Source organism: Seriola aureovittata, chromosome 12 (genome assembly GCF_021018895.1).
Source record: "Seriola aureovittata isolate HTS-2021-v1 ecotype China chromosome 12, ASM2101889v1, whole genome shotgun sequence".
NCBI classification, from domain to species: Eukaryota; Metazoa; Chordata; class Actinopteri; order Carangiformes; family Carangidae; genus Seriola; species Seriola aureovittata.
The window spans coordinates 15,986,377-16,002,150 of record NC_079375.1 but is presented as its reverse complement, the minus strand read 5'-3'; the positions used below and the strand labels follow the sequence as shown (position 1 = coordinate 16,002,150).

Genomic DNA, 15,774 nt, shown 5'->3' with positions numbered 1-15,774 from the left:
ATCTGCCACTTAAACATGAGCTGGCATTTGGCACTCCAGCAGGTTAGGGGATAGCCAATAAAAGGCCATGCCAGGAGGGACTTCCAGCCACGAGAGGTCCTCTCCTGCTGCCAGTCAAATGGGGATTAGGAGGACCACACCCTAACTTGCTAAATAAAGACAGAGTTGCAGGTGGGAAGGCAGATGGTAGAGCAGCCAATCAAATGCATTGCCAGGAGTGACAGACAGGAAGCACTGCGGGGAATTTACTCTCTGCAATATTCAGTAAAAACACTGAAACAAACTTGGGCCATCTTAATTAACACTGTTTATTACTTCCTGTCTCCAGATGAGTCACATGTTCTGAATGATGGTGAAGCACACTCATACTCTTTTACATTAACTACGGCAGGGAGCTTTAATAAATCTTCCTTCTCCCATCTGTAAAAACAGATGAGCTAGCTATGTGCAATAACCTACTGTACCCCACCCACCTGGCTACTTGGCCTTGGAACTACATTGAGAACTGATACTGGGCTTACTTGGATATATTTCATTTGACCCCATTTCATAGGATTGACTACAGTTACTAGATTTACAACATTAGCACTGGACCTATTATAATCATATTGGATTGCTGGAAGTCCAATACTTGGACTTCTCTTCTTTTTTCTTTTTTTTTTTTTTTACTTGTTTAAACTTTCAATTCATTTTTTGTAATTGCCAATTTCCTACCAATTACCATTACCACTGTGAGCGGTCTGCAGAGGGAGATCTTTTTGAATTTCCTTTCTGCCACTTTCTGCCATTTTCCTCCTTATTTCCTCAGGTTTTTTGGGTGAGTCTTTCAGTCAAAACCCATTACTGTTGTTGGCCTGTAAAGGCCACCGAGACATTATATGTGATATTGGACTATAAAAATAAACTTGACTTAACTTGACTTGACTTGACACGTGTGTGTGTGTGTGTGTCTGTGTGTGTGCATGTGTGCGCGTGTGTGAGTGTGTGCTTGGGTGTGTGTGCGCCTATGTTTGTGTGTCTGTGTTTTTCAAAAACTGCCAAGTACCCAAAATGGACAGCATGGCCACCTGGCACAAAGACAGACATGATGGGATACCATGTGTCCTCTTCACAGGCTCACACACTTGCATGCATGCAAATAACGGACACACACACAAAGGGGAAGAGTGGGGGTGTGTGTGAGAAGGAACATTATATATGATATATAATATAATGTTTGTAAAATGGAAATGAAAGAAAGAAATTTCTCCCATAATATAATACTCCTGATTAAAATATATTGCCGAAGGTAAAAAGGAAAAGAGGGGGGGAACAATGTAAATCTCAGAGACTAGATGGGTTTTATTTCCAAATGCAAATAATTACCATAACCTCATGAATTCTAATCAAATGGTAAAGAAAATGGTAATTATTTTGTATGGAAAAGCAACGGTGATAAAATCTAATATTAAATACCATTAAAGCCTCTTAAGTGTTTTGGGAAATAAAGAAACTAAAATAATATTAAAACAAATTAAATCACCCCACAGTAACAAAAAAAAACAAAACAATGATCTTCCTCTCATTGTGATTCTGCAAAGCCATGGGTCTAAACAAATAGTGAGAGAGGTACAGTAAAAGAGGGGTGAGAAGAATCAAAATGGGGAAAGGGAAATTTATTTGCTTCAGCTCTTTCAGTTTGTTTTTCTTAGTCTTTGCGGCCATCTCCTTTTGAGATGACTCTTTGTATGCACTCCATTCACCTGGAGACTGACAAGGAGGCCTGAGTGAGCAGGGCAGGAGACAAACAAAGAGGGAGAGAAGAAGTGGAGTCTGAAGGAGGAAATGTGAATACCCTTGCTGGGGGACTGACGGAGCTCAACACAAGTCCTGCTTTTCACAGGTTCCATTAAAAATCATTAAAAGTCTGTACAACATCTGTGTGTGTCAACAAAAGTGTTGTGGTCGACCGTGAAAGCTGGCAGGGAGAGAAGAAAAGAATAATAAATACTTTCTCCTGGCTTCTCTTCTGAGGAATTGCTAATTGTATGTAAATAAAAGGGTGATTTCAGAGTGCCAAAAATGCAGATGGTGCTACGGTCAGTATGCTACAGATTCTGGTGACATGCTGTAAAGTCGAATTTCTGCAGCATAACAGTACTGCTGTCATCCAGAACTGAACCTGAACTGCTGCTGACACTTCCACATAAACACTGCCACAAGCTCTCTCACACTCACACACACTTACACACACATACACACACATGCACGCACGCACGCTCTCTCTGACACCAACACACACAAAGCCATCAGTAACCAGAGCCAGTGGCTGCTCTGCCCCAGCCTTAATGGAGGGCCTGACCTCCGCTATGCTGAGTTATTTCCACCCTCCCCAAATTTTCAGGCAACCAGAGGAAAAGGGGTATGAGAAAAATGGAGAGAACGAGAGCATGCTATCCTACTTTTTCTCTGACAAACCTTTAACTCATTTCATCTTGCTTCCCAATTTACAGGGTCCTGGGACCACTTACTCTGTAATGAGAAGGTGGGTTGAAGAAGGGAGTGAAGCTTGTTTAGAGCAGCACTCACTTCAGCTTTTAGGTGAGATTGTTAAAGTGTCTTTTTGAATCATTTCTGTCTGCCGCCTAAACTGCCACTGTAGGCGGAAGGCTGGGTTTTTACTTTTGTTATTTTTTGGAAACATTACTATTGGCAACATCTTACATAACAGCATTATTGCAGGGATTGTGGATATTAAACAAGCACATATTTACAATGATACTGATTATGCGATGTTTACTGGGACCAAAATAACCAATTTCCCTACAGTATTCAGAGGAAAATGAACATTTTCAATTAAATGGAGTTTTATTACCTTTACAAATTTGTTATGATTAACTATTGCACTAATAAGTGACTCTTTGGTTCACCTATGACCTTTTGAACTTGCCTTAATTAGGCCACAACTTTGTTACTAAGTGGCTTACTTTGACATTGGTTATTATTTCAAATGACAACCTGCCGCAATAGACATGTATAACTAAAATATAAATGGTAGAGAATTATGCAAGTTAAACTAAGAAGTTGTTAGCCACCACCGGACGATTATAATGAAGAAATATTTTTCATATTTACACAATATCTAATTATTTTCTCTCTCCATTATCAAATGAGTAGTTTCAATAATTGCTTCAAAACGCTTTTTTTCCCTTCTTTTTTTAAACCTGTGTGATGCTTGTGTTCCAAGGTTTTAGAAGACAGCATTATGCAGCTACCTCTATTTGTGAGCCCATAGGGCATCATGGGAGCACAATTTGAAACCATTTGGGGACCGTTATCCAATGTCACAGTGCACTCTCTCTCTATCTCATTCAGTTCCTACTGTGAACTGTCAAATAAAGGCAGTCATACTGGAAAGCAATTAAAACATTACTTAAAAAAACTAGTGCAAGCCTGTCTCCAAGAATTAAAGTTGTGGCCAAGACTGTGGAAAAGAAGCAGATTTTCTTTTCTTTGTATGATTACCTCGAGGTATTATTCAACACAAAGTGTGACAATGCCATACTGCTGGAGAAGTTGCCATTGTAAATGGGTATATGAGGCTTCCTGTGAGATGGAGTGTACAGAGAGACAGCTCTCTGCTGTGCTAAGGACTAGCTGACTGTGCCAGACACGCTGAGACAATCAACTCCAGAACCATAACAGTGTGACTACTCTCAGATTAATGCAAGCATCAGTGAGATGAATATAAAAGACGGCGAGTAGAGCAGGGCCATTTTTATATTAAAAAAAGGCAGTTTTTTATGATTGTATTATCCAGCCTATATGTTACCCATGGCGCTGTGTAAGGCTGGGAGTATGCACGGGAATGTGTGATAGACATGGTGAGTCATCCCCCCCATAATTGCCTTTTATGATTAAAATGCCACATCATCACTTCATGGCTGAGGTGGAACCTCCAGATTTTCTGGACCTCTCAAGTATTCAGGGAATCAATGGTGAGCGGGCAGGACTGACCTGGATGTGTGCAGTTCAATTCGCTGCTTCTCCATATGCGACAAGGACACTAACATGCATGCAAGTAACCCGAGCTAAAGTGTGTGACACGGAAAATTTATGTGCATATTAAATTTCAACAGGTATAGACATTACACACATGCTTTGTACTTTATTATTTTGCCAAAATTGTGTACCATTTTCCTTGTTTTCTGAGGATTGGTGCTCAATCAGGTACACAAAACGTATCCGGTGACACATTGGACAATGGTGGCTGGCTGAAGAAAAGTCTGTTTAGAGCCTATAAAAAGGCTTGTCAGATCCAAAATAGAGTGTGAAAAGAGGACCACCAATGTGGAAATCTCATCTCCACAGCCCAGTGTGTCACAAAGCAATCACTCTGACTCACCTTCTGTGTCTTACTCACACTCACACGGTGGTACATTTTCCAGATAGAAAGTAATGCATACGGGGGGGAATATGAAGGTACATCAAGAAAGAGGTAGGCAGTGTAGAGAGCAACCTCTCTGTCACCTGAATCATCCCAGTGCAATTAGCAATCTTGTCCTCGTTAATTCATTAATTTGTGATTACGCTGTGCTCATCTATTTGTGTGGGGACACGCTACATAAACATCAATAGGATTAGGTTTCATTGATATTCATGAGCTAATGGGAGGCTGTATAAGTGTTATTTACACGACATTAAGCTGTCTGGCAGATAAGGTTTCTCAGGGCCATGGCAATCGGATTCAATTTCATGACCTGTGCAATGCCAGGGGGGGAAACAGCGAGCAATGAAGCTATTATTGGATAACTGAATTTCCAACTGCAAACATCATTTAAAAACATGATTGTTGTCCTCTCTGGTAGAAAATGCTAAATATGGCAGCCTCTATTCTTAGGAGGGGTTGTGAATATTGATCCAGGAACCTTAGCCGAAATGAGTTTGGAAATTTGAAATAAATAACTCAACAGAAAAAGAAAAACATTTATAAAATTATTGATTTGTATCTTTTATTTGGAAAGCATAACATGGGTGAAGGTGAATCAGGTCTTGCAAAAAGTCTTAGCTGAAGATGACAAAGACTGAGGAAAAAAAACCAAAACAAAACATCCATGACTAACCTTGCTGTAACTATTGATCAGCTTTAGGAGGACAAACAAGGGCCCAAACAAAAAGCTTGAGTCTCCGGTCTCTCCGTATCATTATGTCCAAGGCCTTGGGTAAAGGCCTACAGGTCAATACTGGAGCAGTATAGGCGCTGTGGGGTAGGGTTGGGGACTTAATAAAGCAGACGTATTGTGTGTGAGCAGACCGGTCGATGTGACTCCCCCCAGACGCAATGCATTTTCACAGCGGGACAGGTTGCTGCACTGTGCAGAGTGGGCCTGGAGCAGAGGTCAACCTATTCACTTCATCAGCAGCAGAAACCAAAGAACAGTGGGAGAGATGGAGTGACCACAGTGAAAGAACATATTATCAGCCCAGGGGACTATGTTCAAAGATATCCGGGGGAGCTTAGATTTTTGGGATCTTTACATAGTTTACCGTCCTAGTGCTCACCTTAAAGACCTGGTGCCAATGCAGATACACATGAAAATTCTCACACACATATATGCACTTGCAGTATAGTGTGAAAATGTGAATACAAACAGATATACAACCCACATAAATCCATGCATTAATACACACACACACACACACACACACACACACACACACACACACACACACACACACACACACACACACAACACACACACACACACACACACACACACACACACACACACACACACACACACACACACACACACACACACACACACACACACAGCTTACCTTCTCGTAGTAACGCAGCTCGTAGTCCAGAATGATGCCATTGGGCTGTTCCGGCTGTGGCCACGACAGTGTGAAGCTATTCATGGTGGAGCTGATCTGGTGCATGATGGGAACTATGGAGGGAGCTGCAGGGCAGAGAGAGAGTAACACAAAATCAGTGCGTTTCTAGAATAACCGGTAAAGATTGCCGATATGTCTCATCGGCAGCTTTTTGCAGGTTGTGAGTAGGTGTTCTCTTTACTGCTAGATTATAAAACATTGCAGTCATCCAGAGGTATTATAAGAGGTATGAGAGTCCTCTTTGCTAATGCTGAAGACACAGCACAGTGAGCAGAGGCCACCGAAGTTTCCCCTCACTGTCTAGCAGGCACCCAGCCATTAGGTAGTTTGGATTAGATGTGCAGTGCCATTTAATTTAATTTCAGCCAGGCATCACAATTCTTTAGTTTAGATTCAAAAGGGAATCTAAAGTAAAACTTAGTAGCATATTGAGTCTTTATTTTAGATTCAAAAGCCAGCTATGGGGAAACCAGTTCATTATTTGCCTAAAATTCTAATCACTTTAATGACAGCTAATTAGAGTGAGTGCATTATCCATACAAATAATTAGAGAAATTATTGTATACATTTTTAAGTAGTGCACATTTGCAATACATCCCATCCCTTGGAGGCACTCAAATCATGCATTATGCTGTTCTAGATGCACACAGCAATCAGTATTCTGCACACAATCTGAGTTTAAACAGTGCAACTGCCATTCTCATCAGTACCCAGGTAGCCAGCAGAGTCGAGGCTGATTAGAGTCACGGTCAAACCATATTCTGGCACTGCAGGACCAAATCTGAGTCAGCTTTGGCCAAAATATGGCTGCCAGATTTAGCAAAGATTTGAGGGTGTGGACTTGGGCTGAGTATCAGCTGCAGTTAGCAGGCCTACCTTTGCGCCAGAATCGCCAGTCGCCACGAGTCTGGCATGAGTCCGGCAACCAGTCGTGTTGGATTTAGTCTAGTGTTGGGCTGAGTAATTTTGGCTACAGGAAGAATATGGAAGCACTAAGTGTGGCATCCAAGGGCTGCATTGTATCCAGTAGTTAACACAGTTCCAAAGCTTTTTAAATTGTTTTTTTGTTTTTGGTTTTTTTTTCCAGGAGTGCCCATTCACACAACAGTTGCACCAAATCTCTGCTGGAAGAGCAATATCCTTCTTCCTGCTCAAAAGTGTTGCTTGGTTCACTCTTTAAATTTGTAATTAAGATTTACATATGGCTACAACATGATGTTGTTTGCTAATGACTGTCATTGTGTTGCTTAAATTTGATTAAATCAGGAAAGAAAACAAGTTATTTGTCATTGCTATGTAATTCTCTAATGCATTTTTAAACTAATTTGAGCAGCCAAACAACTTAATGTGTTACAGTAACACCATAAATACAGCTAATAAGCATGCCCATATACAATATAATGCACAGTTCAATAGAATAGCATGGAATAGGTCCTATTAAATTCCTCTCATTCAAGAGCCACTCAGTCAAACATTATATTAGGAATGAATGTTAAAATGAAATGGGCAAATATAAGATGAACAGAGGAGGTTTATCTAATTTAGCAATCTGTAAGTAGCTTGACAAAAAGATGTTGTCACAAGATGCGGTCTAACAGTAGGCAGCAACATCGGCAAGTTTTTATGAAAATTTATTTCACCTGATTTATTGTGACACTCCAGTTGGTGTGCTCCACTGCTGATTTCAGTGTCAATTATGTCATGGTGAGCCACAGAATTACTAAACAGTGCTGTCAGGAAAAAAAAAAATGTTTCTAAACAATAAAATTGCCACTTTCCAGGCACAAGCAGGCGGCAATCATTGATCTCCAGCAAAACAAGGAGCATCAGTTTCTATATACTCTATTTAGAAATTAAACTCATGTACTGACATTCTGCAGCCAGTACATGTCAACATGTAAAAGACCCCATCTGTGTATGAGCTATCAAAATTGTATTATTGTGATTGTTTTGGCGCAGCTGCACAGCCCTTCATCCGTCAGCCCCAGTACACCTGGATGCGCACACATGGGCTGTCAATTAACCCAGACACTCTGCAATTTCCTGCTCATTCCATCATTTTTGTCCTCTGCTCTGCCATCCCTCCATCATCCCCACTCCTCTTCACTCTTTAGATGCCCCTAAGAGATTCTGTTATTGGACAGAAGGAAGACATCATCTACAATAAATCTCTGTATACATGTGAGTGCATGTGTCTATGTTTGCAGTATATGCATACAGTAACCACCACACCCTGTTGACTCAGGTTTTGACTCAGCATCTGATCAGCTGAAAGTGTGTTTTCTTATCTTTTACCTATATGGACTACAGCTTTGAAGTACAGTAAATCCAATTGCACTGAAATTGACCCTATTTTTTTTTTTTTTTTTTTACCATGAGAACAGCCACAGCTGAGTCCATCCACCTGTCTTTTTGCTATCATACCTTGGCAGATTTTTTCTCACTGTTGACATTCAACATATCCACAGCTATCTTGTCATTGCTGACTGTAGTGTCAAAATATTTCAATAGCCCCAGACTTTCTCCCCTGGTGCTGATATTCACTTTTCTACCTCTATTTGTTGTGTTAATATGTGTAATCTGAGGAACGCTGACAAGTTCCTAAATGTCACAGTCAGTTTTGGCTCGCACTGACTGGGAGTTCAGGCCTTGCCTAAACCTGTCAGCTCTGACACAACTGCAGAAAATCTACACAGTCCAAATCATCACACACTGGATCACTGGGATCCCTGCTAATCAAGATAAAGGTTATTTTACTGGTGGAACTTCATTGACTTTCACTGGTGATGCTAAGCTTATCAGCTTCTTAGTATGTATGATGGGGTTTTCTGCCAGAGTTCGAACAGTTTTGGTTCTTACAATTCAGAGATTTCTGTTTTTGTGTTTTTCCCTGTACCCCCCACTGCCAGTTTGAAGTGCTTGAGGCTCACTCTCATACTTTCATGTCAGGATTAATGACAGTTGAATCGGACTCTGATTTGCTCATGTTGCTAGCAGTTTTTGACTATTGAACTGTTCAAAATTAATACCCAAGAATATATATTTTTTAAAAACTTTAAATCAGCTTATTTAGACATGACTATTTAATGATATAGGGGATTGAGATCTAAGTAGATCCTTGATGAATACATCAATCGATGATAAAGATAAAATTACAGATAATTACAAGATAAATCTGTTTTCAAAATATGTGACAAAATATGAAATAAAAATACAAATTGCTTGGCTTCTATGTAGAAATCACCCTTTTTAATAGGAAATGTGAACATGCTCAAAATCTACTGTATAATCACAAACCCTTCCTCTGTGCTATCTAAAGTTAAAAGACGACACCGACCGAAATTTACTCATCAAACCAATTTGTGAATACACAAGTACGTTTGATTAAAAACTCATTCCACGGCTTCTCGCATGAAGTTCAAAGCCTCGGTGTTTGTATACAGCGCTGAAAAGGAATCTCCACCCTCGTGTCTGCAGGCATAAATACAGCCCCACACAAGCCCGTGCTCCACATTTTGTGCCTAATAGCCTCCTGGCTCTCGGCCTGCTCGCTGCTGAGGCCTAGTCATCGCTCCACCTGGTCTCCACTCACCATCTTTGTGAATAACTCCTCCATTCAAAAGGCAGCGAATAGCACCCTCTCTCAACAAAACGATGCTGTTTTTAAATCAGGGTCCTCAGTGGATACTTTATTTCTTTTCGTTCGCTCCACACTTCACTCTCGCATAAGCGCTCCGCGGTCACAGGAGAGAAAGTGTAAGGAGAGAAACCCCTGACCTTTTCAGTACTTGTGATTGCTTCTACATTCTGTTTTGTGGGAAAGAAGGATTATTTTACAATTTTTCATTGGGATATTTTTTTTCGATATGACAAAAATTTAAATGTAAACAAATGAATGGGCTCTATTTATCCTGTCGGTGTGAATGGATTCTGTTCCATCTACCTTCCCTTGGCTCTCACCTCCTGCCCTCCTTTCCTCATCCCTCTCTCTCTCTCTCTCTCTCCCTCTCTCATACCCTCGACAGAGAGTGTGAGGGCTAAGCTTCACCTTGTTGCACTTCAGCCTTTCTGCCTCTCAGGCTGGTTCACGCTCCACTGACCAGGGCTAGGGCTGCCTGGGCTGCATTATCAATTACCGGCCACAGGCACACACTGTTCCTGACAGACCCAAGGGAAAGGCACTCCACACAGAAATTACTGCAGTGGAAAAAGGGGCTGTGGAAGAGAGGTATTTCCACAGCCCCAGCAACTAAGCCCCGGTCCCGATTCAGTTCTTTTTTACCATGGAGAATTTTTTAAGCGTGTTTTCAAGTGTCCAATGGCTAAATGTGTGCAAGTGTATACTCCGGGTTGAGACCCCTGAATCATCACCCACATCTCTGAGATATTTTTAGATTCTAAATGGGTCTGGTGTTGTGTCCTCTGATGGCTCTTAACCCCAGAAACAACCGAGGCCACCAGAGCTTTGCCGGTGAAATTAAGGATTGAGATCTCAGAACAACAAGGACAGGACGCACATGTAAGTTACTATTGACTGATTGAAGCAAAATAACCCTAGTTGGCATCAACACAATTTCTGCCTGCATAAAGAAGTGAAAACAAAACGGCAATGTGGTCTGATTATGAGGCTAACAAGTTTAAGTTCTGAATTATAAAGTAGCTACCCTTTATTATAAACCTCGACCCTTACAACACAAATTCTCACTCCTGGTTGAAAAAAAAAAAAAAAAAAAAACTTTTCTAGCTGGCTTTCCCACTGGACAGACACTGGCCATGTTTTTGAGGAGGAAAAGCAGGAGAAAGACAGATAAAGAGCATGTGCAATTGTATGTGTGTCTGTGTCCTAGTAGTCTATGTGTGAAGAGCCTGTCAGAGACAATGTGTCGTGCCTGTATGAGGGTGAGGTTCTGCCCAATGAAGCACCGCTGTCCCCTCCAACTGCGTCCCCCCACTGTCACCCTGGGACGATGATGCTGACAGTGATTGGTGACTGTGTCCTGCACTCCTCTCTCCTCCCTCCATCCCTCCCATCCCTTGCTCCTGTGCTCCACTTTTATCTGGCCCCACTTGCTGCCCCTGGCTTTTAATGCAGAGCTTGGCTCACCATTAATCAAAGTCAAAGCCTCCCAGTGTCTGGCCGAGACAGAGAGAGAGGGAGAGAAAAAGGAAAGGGGAGACAGCGATGGAGAGAGAAAAAAAAAAAAAGAAAGAGGGAGTGCGAAAGAACGTGATGAAAGAACGAAAAGCTTCTTTACCTTAGTATGATTAATCTACTGTGGAATACAGATGAGTCGGTGCATCATTTTACATGTCTGGCACAGACCTGAGCCTCTGTTTTCATCATTGTACCTCAAGTGTACAGTCATCATCATTCATATCATGTGGTGAAGGGTCAGTGCATCAAATGTGCTGTTCCACATATTGAAAGACAATACTAAAGTTATATAGTAATACACTTCCATAAAACTGGGGGCTCACAGTGCGGAGATATCCTGACTCTGAGTCACGTGTGTTATTGTTAGACACTGCCTGTCTTGTAAATGTCCGCATCTTTCAAAGTCCACACCCCCCAGTTTGTAACACTGAGTTTGTGTTAAATATCTGAGGCCAAGCCAAAACGACCCTGATGACATCACTGGGGTTATTTTCTCAGACTTGACAAAGCTTCCTCCAGAACAACGGAAGACATTAAACAACCGTTTTCACAGGCTGAGTAGTAACCCCACGAAGTTCCACTCATATTATATTCACACTATATGTGGTCCATATAAAGTAACCAATAATAGTTTTAAGTCGCCCGCTCTCTCCCTCCCCTGTCAGTTTGGCCTCTCTCTCATTGTGAGATTTACTGGGATAGGACTTGAGTGCAGGCAGCTGTCTGTTCCTCATGCATGTGTTGCGGTTGAGCTGCTTTCACATCTGAATTCCCAGCTGGAAGTTCCTGCTCTGCATCGGTTACTGTCGGTGAAATGACTGGACAAAAAGTTGCACTATAATTGGTCAGTTGATCTTACCGCCGAAGCCCATTCAACTTTCTGTGCATAAACACGTTTCACGGACACATACAGTGCATTCGCAAAGTATTCAGACGCTTTCCCTTTTTTTTTTTCTTCATATTCTTATGTTGCAGCCTCATGCTAAAATCGTTTAAATTAATTTTTCACCTCATCAGTTTACACTCAGTTCCCCATAATGACAAAGCAAAAACAGAATCTAAAGTGAGATATCACATTGACAATAAGTATTGAGAGCCTTTACTCAGTACTTAGTTGAAGCACCTTAGGCAGCGATTATAGCCTAAAGTCTTCTTGGGTATGACCCCGCAAAGCTTTGCACACCTGTTTTTGAGGATTTTCTGCCATTCTTCACTGCAGATCCTTTCAATCTCTGTCAGATTGGATGGGGACCGTCTGTGGACAGCTATTTTCAGGTCTCTCCAGAGATGTTCGATTGGGTTCAAGTCGGGGCTCTAGGCTCGGCCGCTCAAGGACATTCACAGAGTTGTCCCTAAGCCACTCCTGTGTTGTCTTGGCTGTGTGCTTCAGGTCATTGTCCTGTTGGAAGGTGAACAGCCTGTCCAGTCTGAGGTCCCGAGTGCTCTCGACCACGTTTTCATGAAAGATAGCTCCGTTCAGTTTCTCCCTGTCCCTCCTGCTGAAAAACACCCCCAAAGCCTGATGCTGCCACCACCACGCTTCACTGTTGGGATGGTAATGGGCAGGTGATGAAAGGTGGCTGGTTTCCTCCAGACATGATGCTTAGAACTGAGGCCAAACAGTTGAATCTTGGTTTCACCAGATCAAAGAATCTTGTTTCTCACAGTCACAGAGATTCCTTTAGGTGTTTTTTTTTTTTTGTTGTTGCAAACTTTCACTGAGGAGACGAGTCCTGGTTGTTCCAAACTTCTTCCATTTAAGAATTATACAGGCCACTGTGCTCTTGGGATATTGCTCATGTTTTTTTTTTTTTTTTTTTTCCCTAGCCTTCCCCAGATCTGTGCCTAGACACCAATCCTGTCTCTGAGCCCTGCGGGCAGTTTCTTCCCACTCATGGCTTGATTTTTCTCTCTGATATTCATTGTCAGCTGTGAGACCTTATAGAGAGAAGGTCCAAATCATAAGCAATTCAATTGAATTTACCACAGGTGGACTCATTTCAAGAGAAACGGGAGACACATGAGCTAAATTTCAAAGGGCCTGAACACTTGTGTTGTGTTTCCTTTTTAACAAATTTGAATTACATTCTGTTTAAATGTAGATTGGTGAGGGAAAAAATGAATTTAAACAATTTTATCACAAGGCTGCAACATAACAAAATATGAAAAAAGTGAAGGGTTCGGAATACATTGTGAATGCATTGTATAGAAATTGTTCTTTCTCTTTAGTGCACTTCCTCCCGTACACCGCATGAGCATACTTTGACACACAGACAAACTCACACTTACTCCTACTGTCACTTAAAACACTATATGAAGTCATCATAATTGACAAAGGACCTCAGTAGCATTCAAACCCACACTTTTATTATTTTTGCCGGCAGCTAATACCTCACTCTCTGGGTCCAGGGACAGGATCCAAAATTTATGAGAACAGGCATCAAATGAAATAAAAATGGCACTCAGAGAGAGCCAGAAGAACCGTCTCAGATGATGAAACTCTTGGACACTCCAGCTCGGATACATAGAGGCGGCAGTGAGAGGGGAGAAACAAGAAAAACAAAAAAGGCAAACCCCCAGAAAACAAATCGGAAGACTCTGTGGGCTGTAAACCGAAAAGACATAATGAGTAGTGTCTTGAATACCCTCCACAGACATGTTTGCCTAACATCTCGTCTGATTTTAGAGTCCCACAGAGCGCACATTTCTTTAATTCATCTGGTTGTTTGGATTTCAGTCCAGCGCATTGCATCCCGGTATCCTGAATGAAACCCACTCGGTCGGACTTGCCCATAGAAGGCCAAGGATAGTGATGTTTGCATTTCTGTGGGAATAGCGCTCTAAACAGAGCAGCTAAGTGGAGGAGGATTGTTTGTAGATATACTTGGCATTCTGTGGTTTGAGGGATTGTTGGCACATAATCTAGGTCAAGAAGGCTGTGCCAGTAAGATCATAGAACTGTTGAGCATCAGGCATTAGTTGAAAAAGATAGCACCAGTCATAAGATTTATGTACTTTTTTTTCTCATGAATTGTTCACCAAACCACCCCCGCATAACCACTCAGCAGAAAGGAGTTGTAAAATGTGTAAAGGATGAAAAACACCCTCTTCATCTGAGGCAGTGGTGGATGTGGGTTAAGTGTCCAGGATGGATTACATAAGGAAAACATGGCTGCTCTGTCTGTAGTTTTCACCTCAAGTACTTTCATTGCCTGCGTGACAACCATACGTATTCATCTTTGTGGTCGTTTAGCATTTTAATAAATTCCCTAGAAGCAGAGAGTGTCTCTTCCCACCTTAAATTAAACCATCCTAATTCACAAAGAGACATAAAATAGCTATTTTTCTATAGCTAACATAGATAAATATGACTTAATTCAGGTCAGGTGTGAATGATGGCCTCCGAGGCGGGCCTTATATAACCTTTGTGTGTCTGTATCTATATGTGTGTGTGCGTGAATCTCCTGGAGAGCACAGGCCGTGAATGAACTCCTAAATCACACTATTGATCAGTCCCTCCTCCCAGACACACACACTAGGTTCGAGGGCAGTTAAACGACCTCTTTGGTGATTCGCACTAAATCCCTTCAACTCCCTCCTCACCTCCATTATTTCCTCCTCTCCTCCTCTTCATCCTCGCTCTCCTTTTCCTCCCATCACCTTTTCTTCTCATGGTCAATTTACACCACAACCTGTCTAACTACTGCTGCCTTACTGTTTTATAGGTGGTCTCTTGGTTTTCCTTAATCTCCCAACAGTCCACACTAAAGCCATGCCAAGTTGAAAAGGCAAGACTCCATTGAGACAGGTACAAACTTTTTCTTTCCTTAGTAATCTGACTTAAAGGACCACTTCACTGATCTGTTCTCTCATATGTTGACACCCTTATAGTGCTAGAGGGGTAATAATATACCATTACCCTTTTCAATGGTATGGGAAGGCTGCATTTTTTCCCTGTAAATCCCAAACCTGATGATGTTGTTTTGAGCATACTGACATTGACAAGACAGAACTGTGAGACTTTGAAACTACAAAAATTTAAACTTAGGCTTAGACCTCACCACTTTTCCTTGGCCTTCGTCTGTTGTATGTTTCGAGGTTCCCGTCAATATACGGTTTTGGATTCAGATAAGGTTAGGAATTGGTGAAATGGTCGTTTAAACAGAGATGTACTGCATATGATTGACACTGAAGACGGTCATTTTCATTAGATGGAAGGGACGTCTGCTATCACTGCTTCATTTTGTGCACATACTGAGTGCATATACAAATACCAATTTACTTTACTGATGTTAAGCGGAGGTATATCTGTGAATGTTGTGTGGAATGGAAAATAAATTGGAATTTTGTGTGTTGATGTTGGGGTATCTTGGTTAATTATTATCTGCTAAGCAATCATATTACCCATCTCAAGCCTTTTTTCAACAGCTGTGCTCAGCACAATAGCACATGACAAAAATGACTCACCTTGCGAGGCAGCACCAAGACGGATTTAGAGGAGAACCCTTTACCATTAACTGTGCCACATTATTTCAGCTATATGTACTCCACATTAAAAACTAAGAAAAACCAAAATAGAAATGGTAAAAATGTCTTGTTATTATGAACTAACCATTAAGTAATTCCCTTCATTTCATTAAGGAATGTTAGTACACTGAGGGTCAATCGTATGCATTAAAAATGGACAATGTTCAATGTTACCAGGGTTTGTACGCACAGTTCCACAGCATTGTGTGTTT

At 41.4% G+C, this 15,774-nt stretch overlaps 1 protein-coding gene across 3 annotated transcripts in view; it reads right to left on the bottom strand.

The window, feature by feature from the left end:
• The window catches only part of LOC130179492 (ephrin type-B receptor 1-B), a 159,857-nt gene that overhangs the window by 34,006 nt on the left and 110,077 nt on the right, over positions 1-15,774 (bottom strand). For all 3 annotated transcript variants that reach the window (XM_056392505.1, XM_056392504.1, XM_056392506.1), the window contains exon 6: positions 5,821-5,945. In XM_056392505.1, coding sequence (XP_056248480.1) covers positions 5,821-5,945 — 125 coding nt within the window. The remainder of the gene's footprint in view (positions 1-5,820; positions 5,946-15,774) is intronic.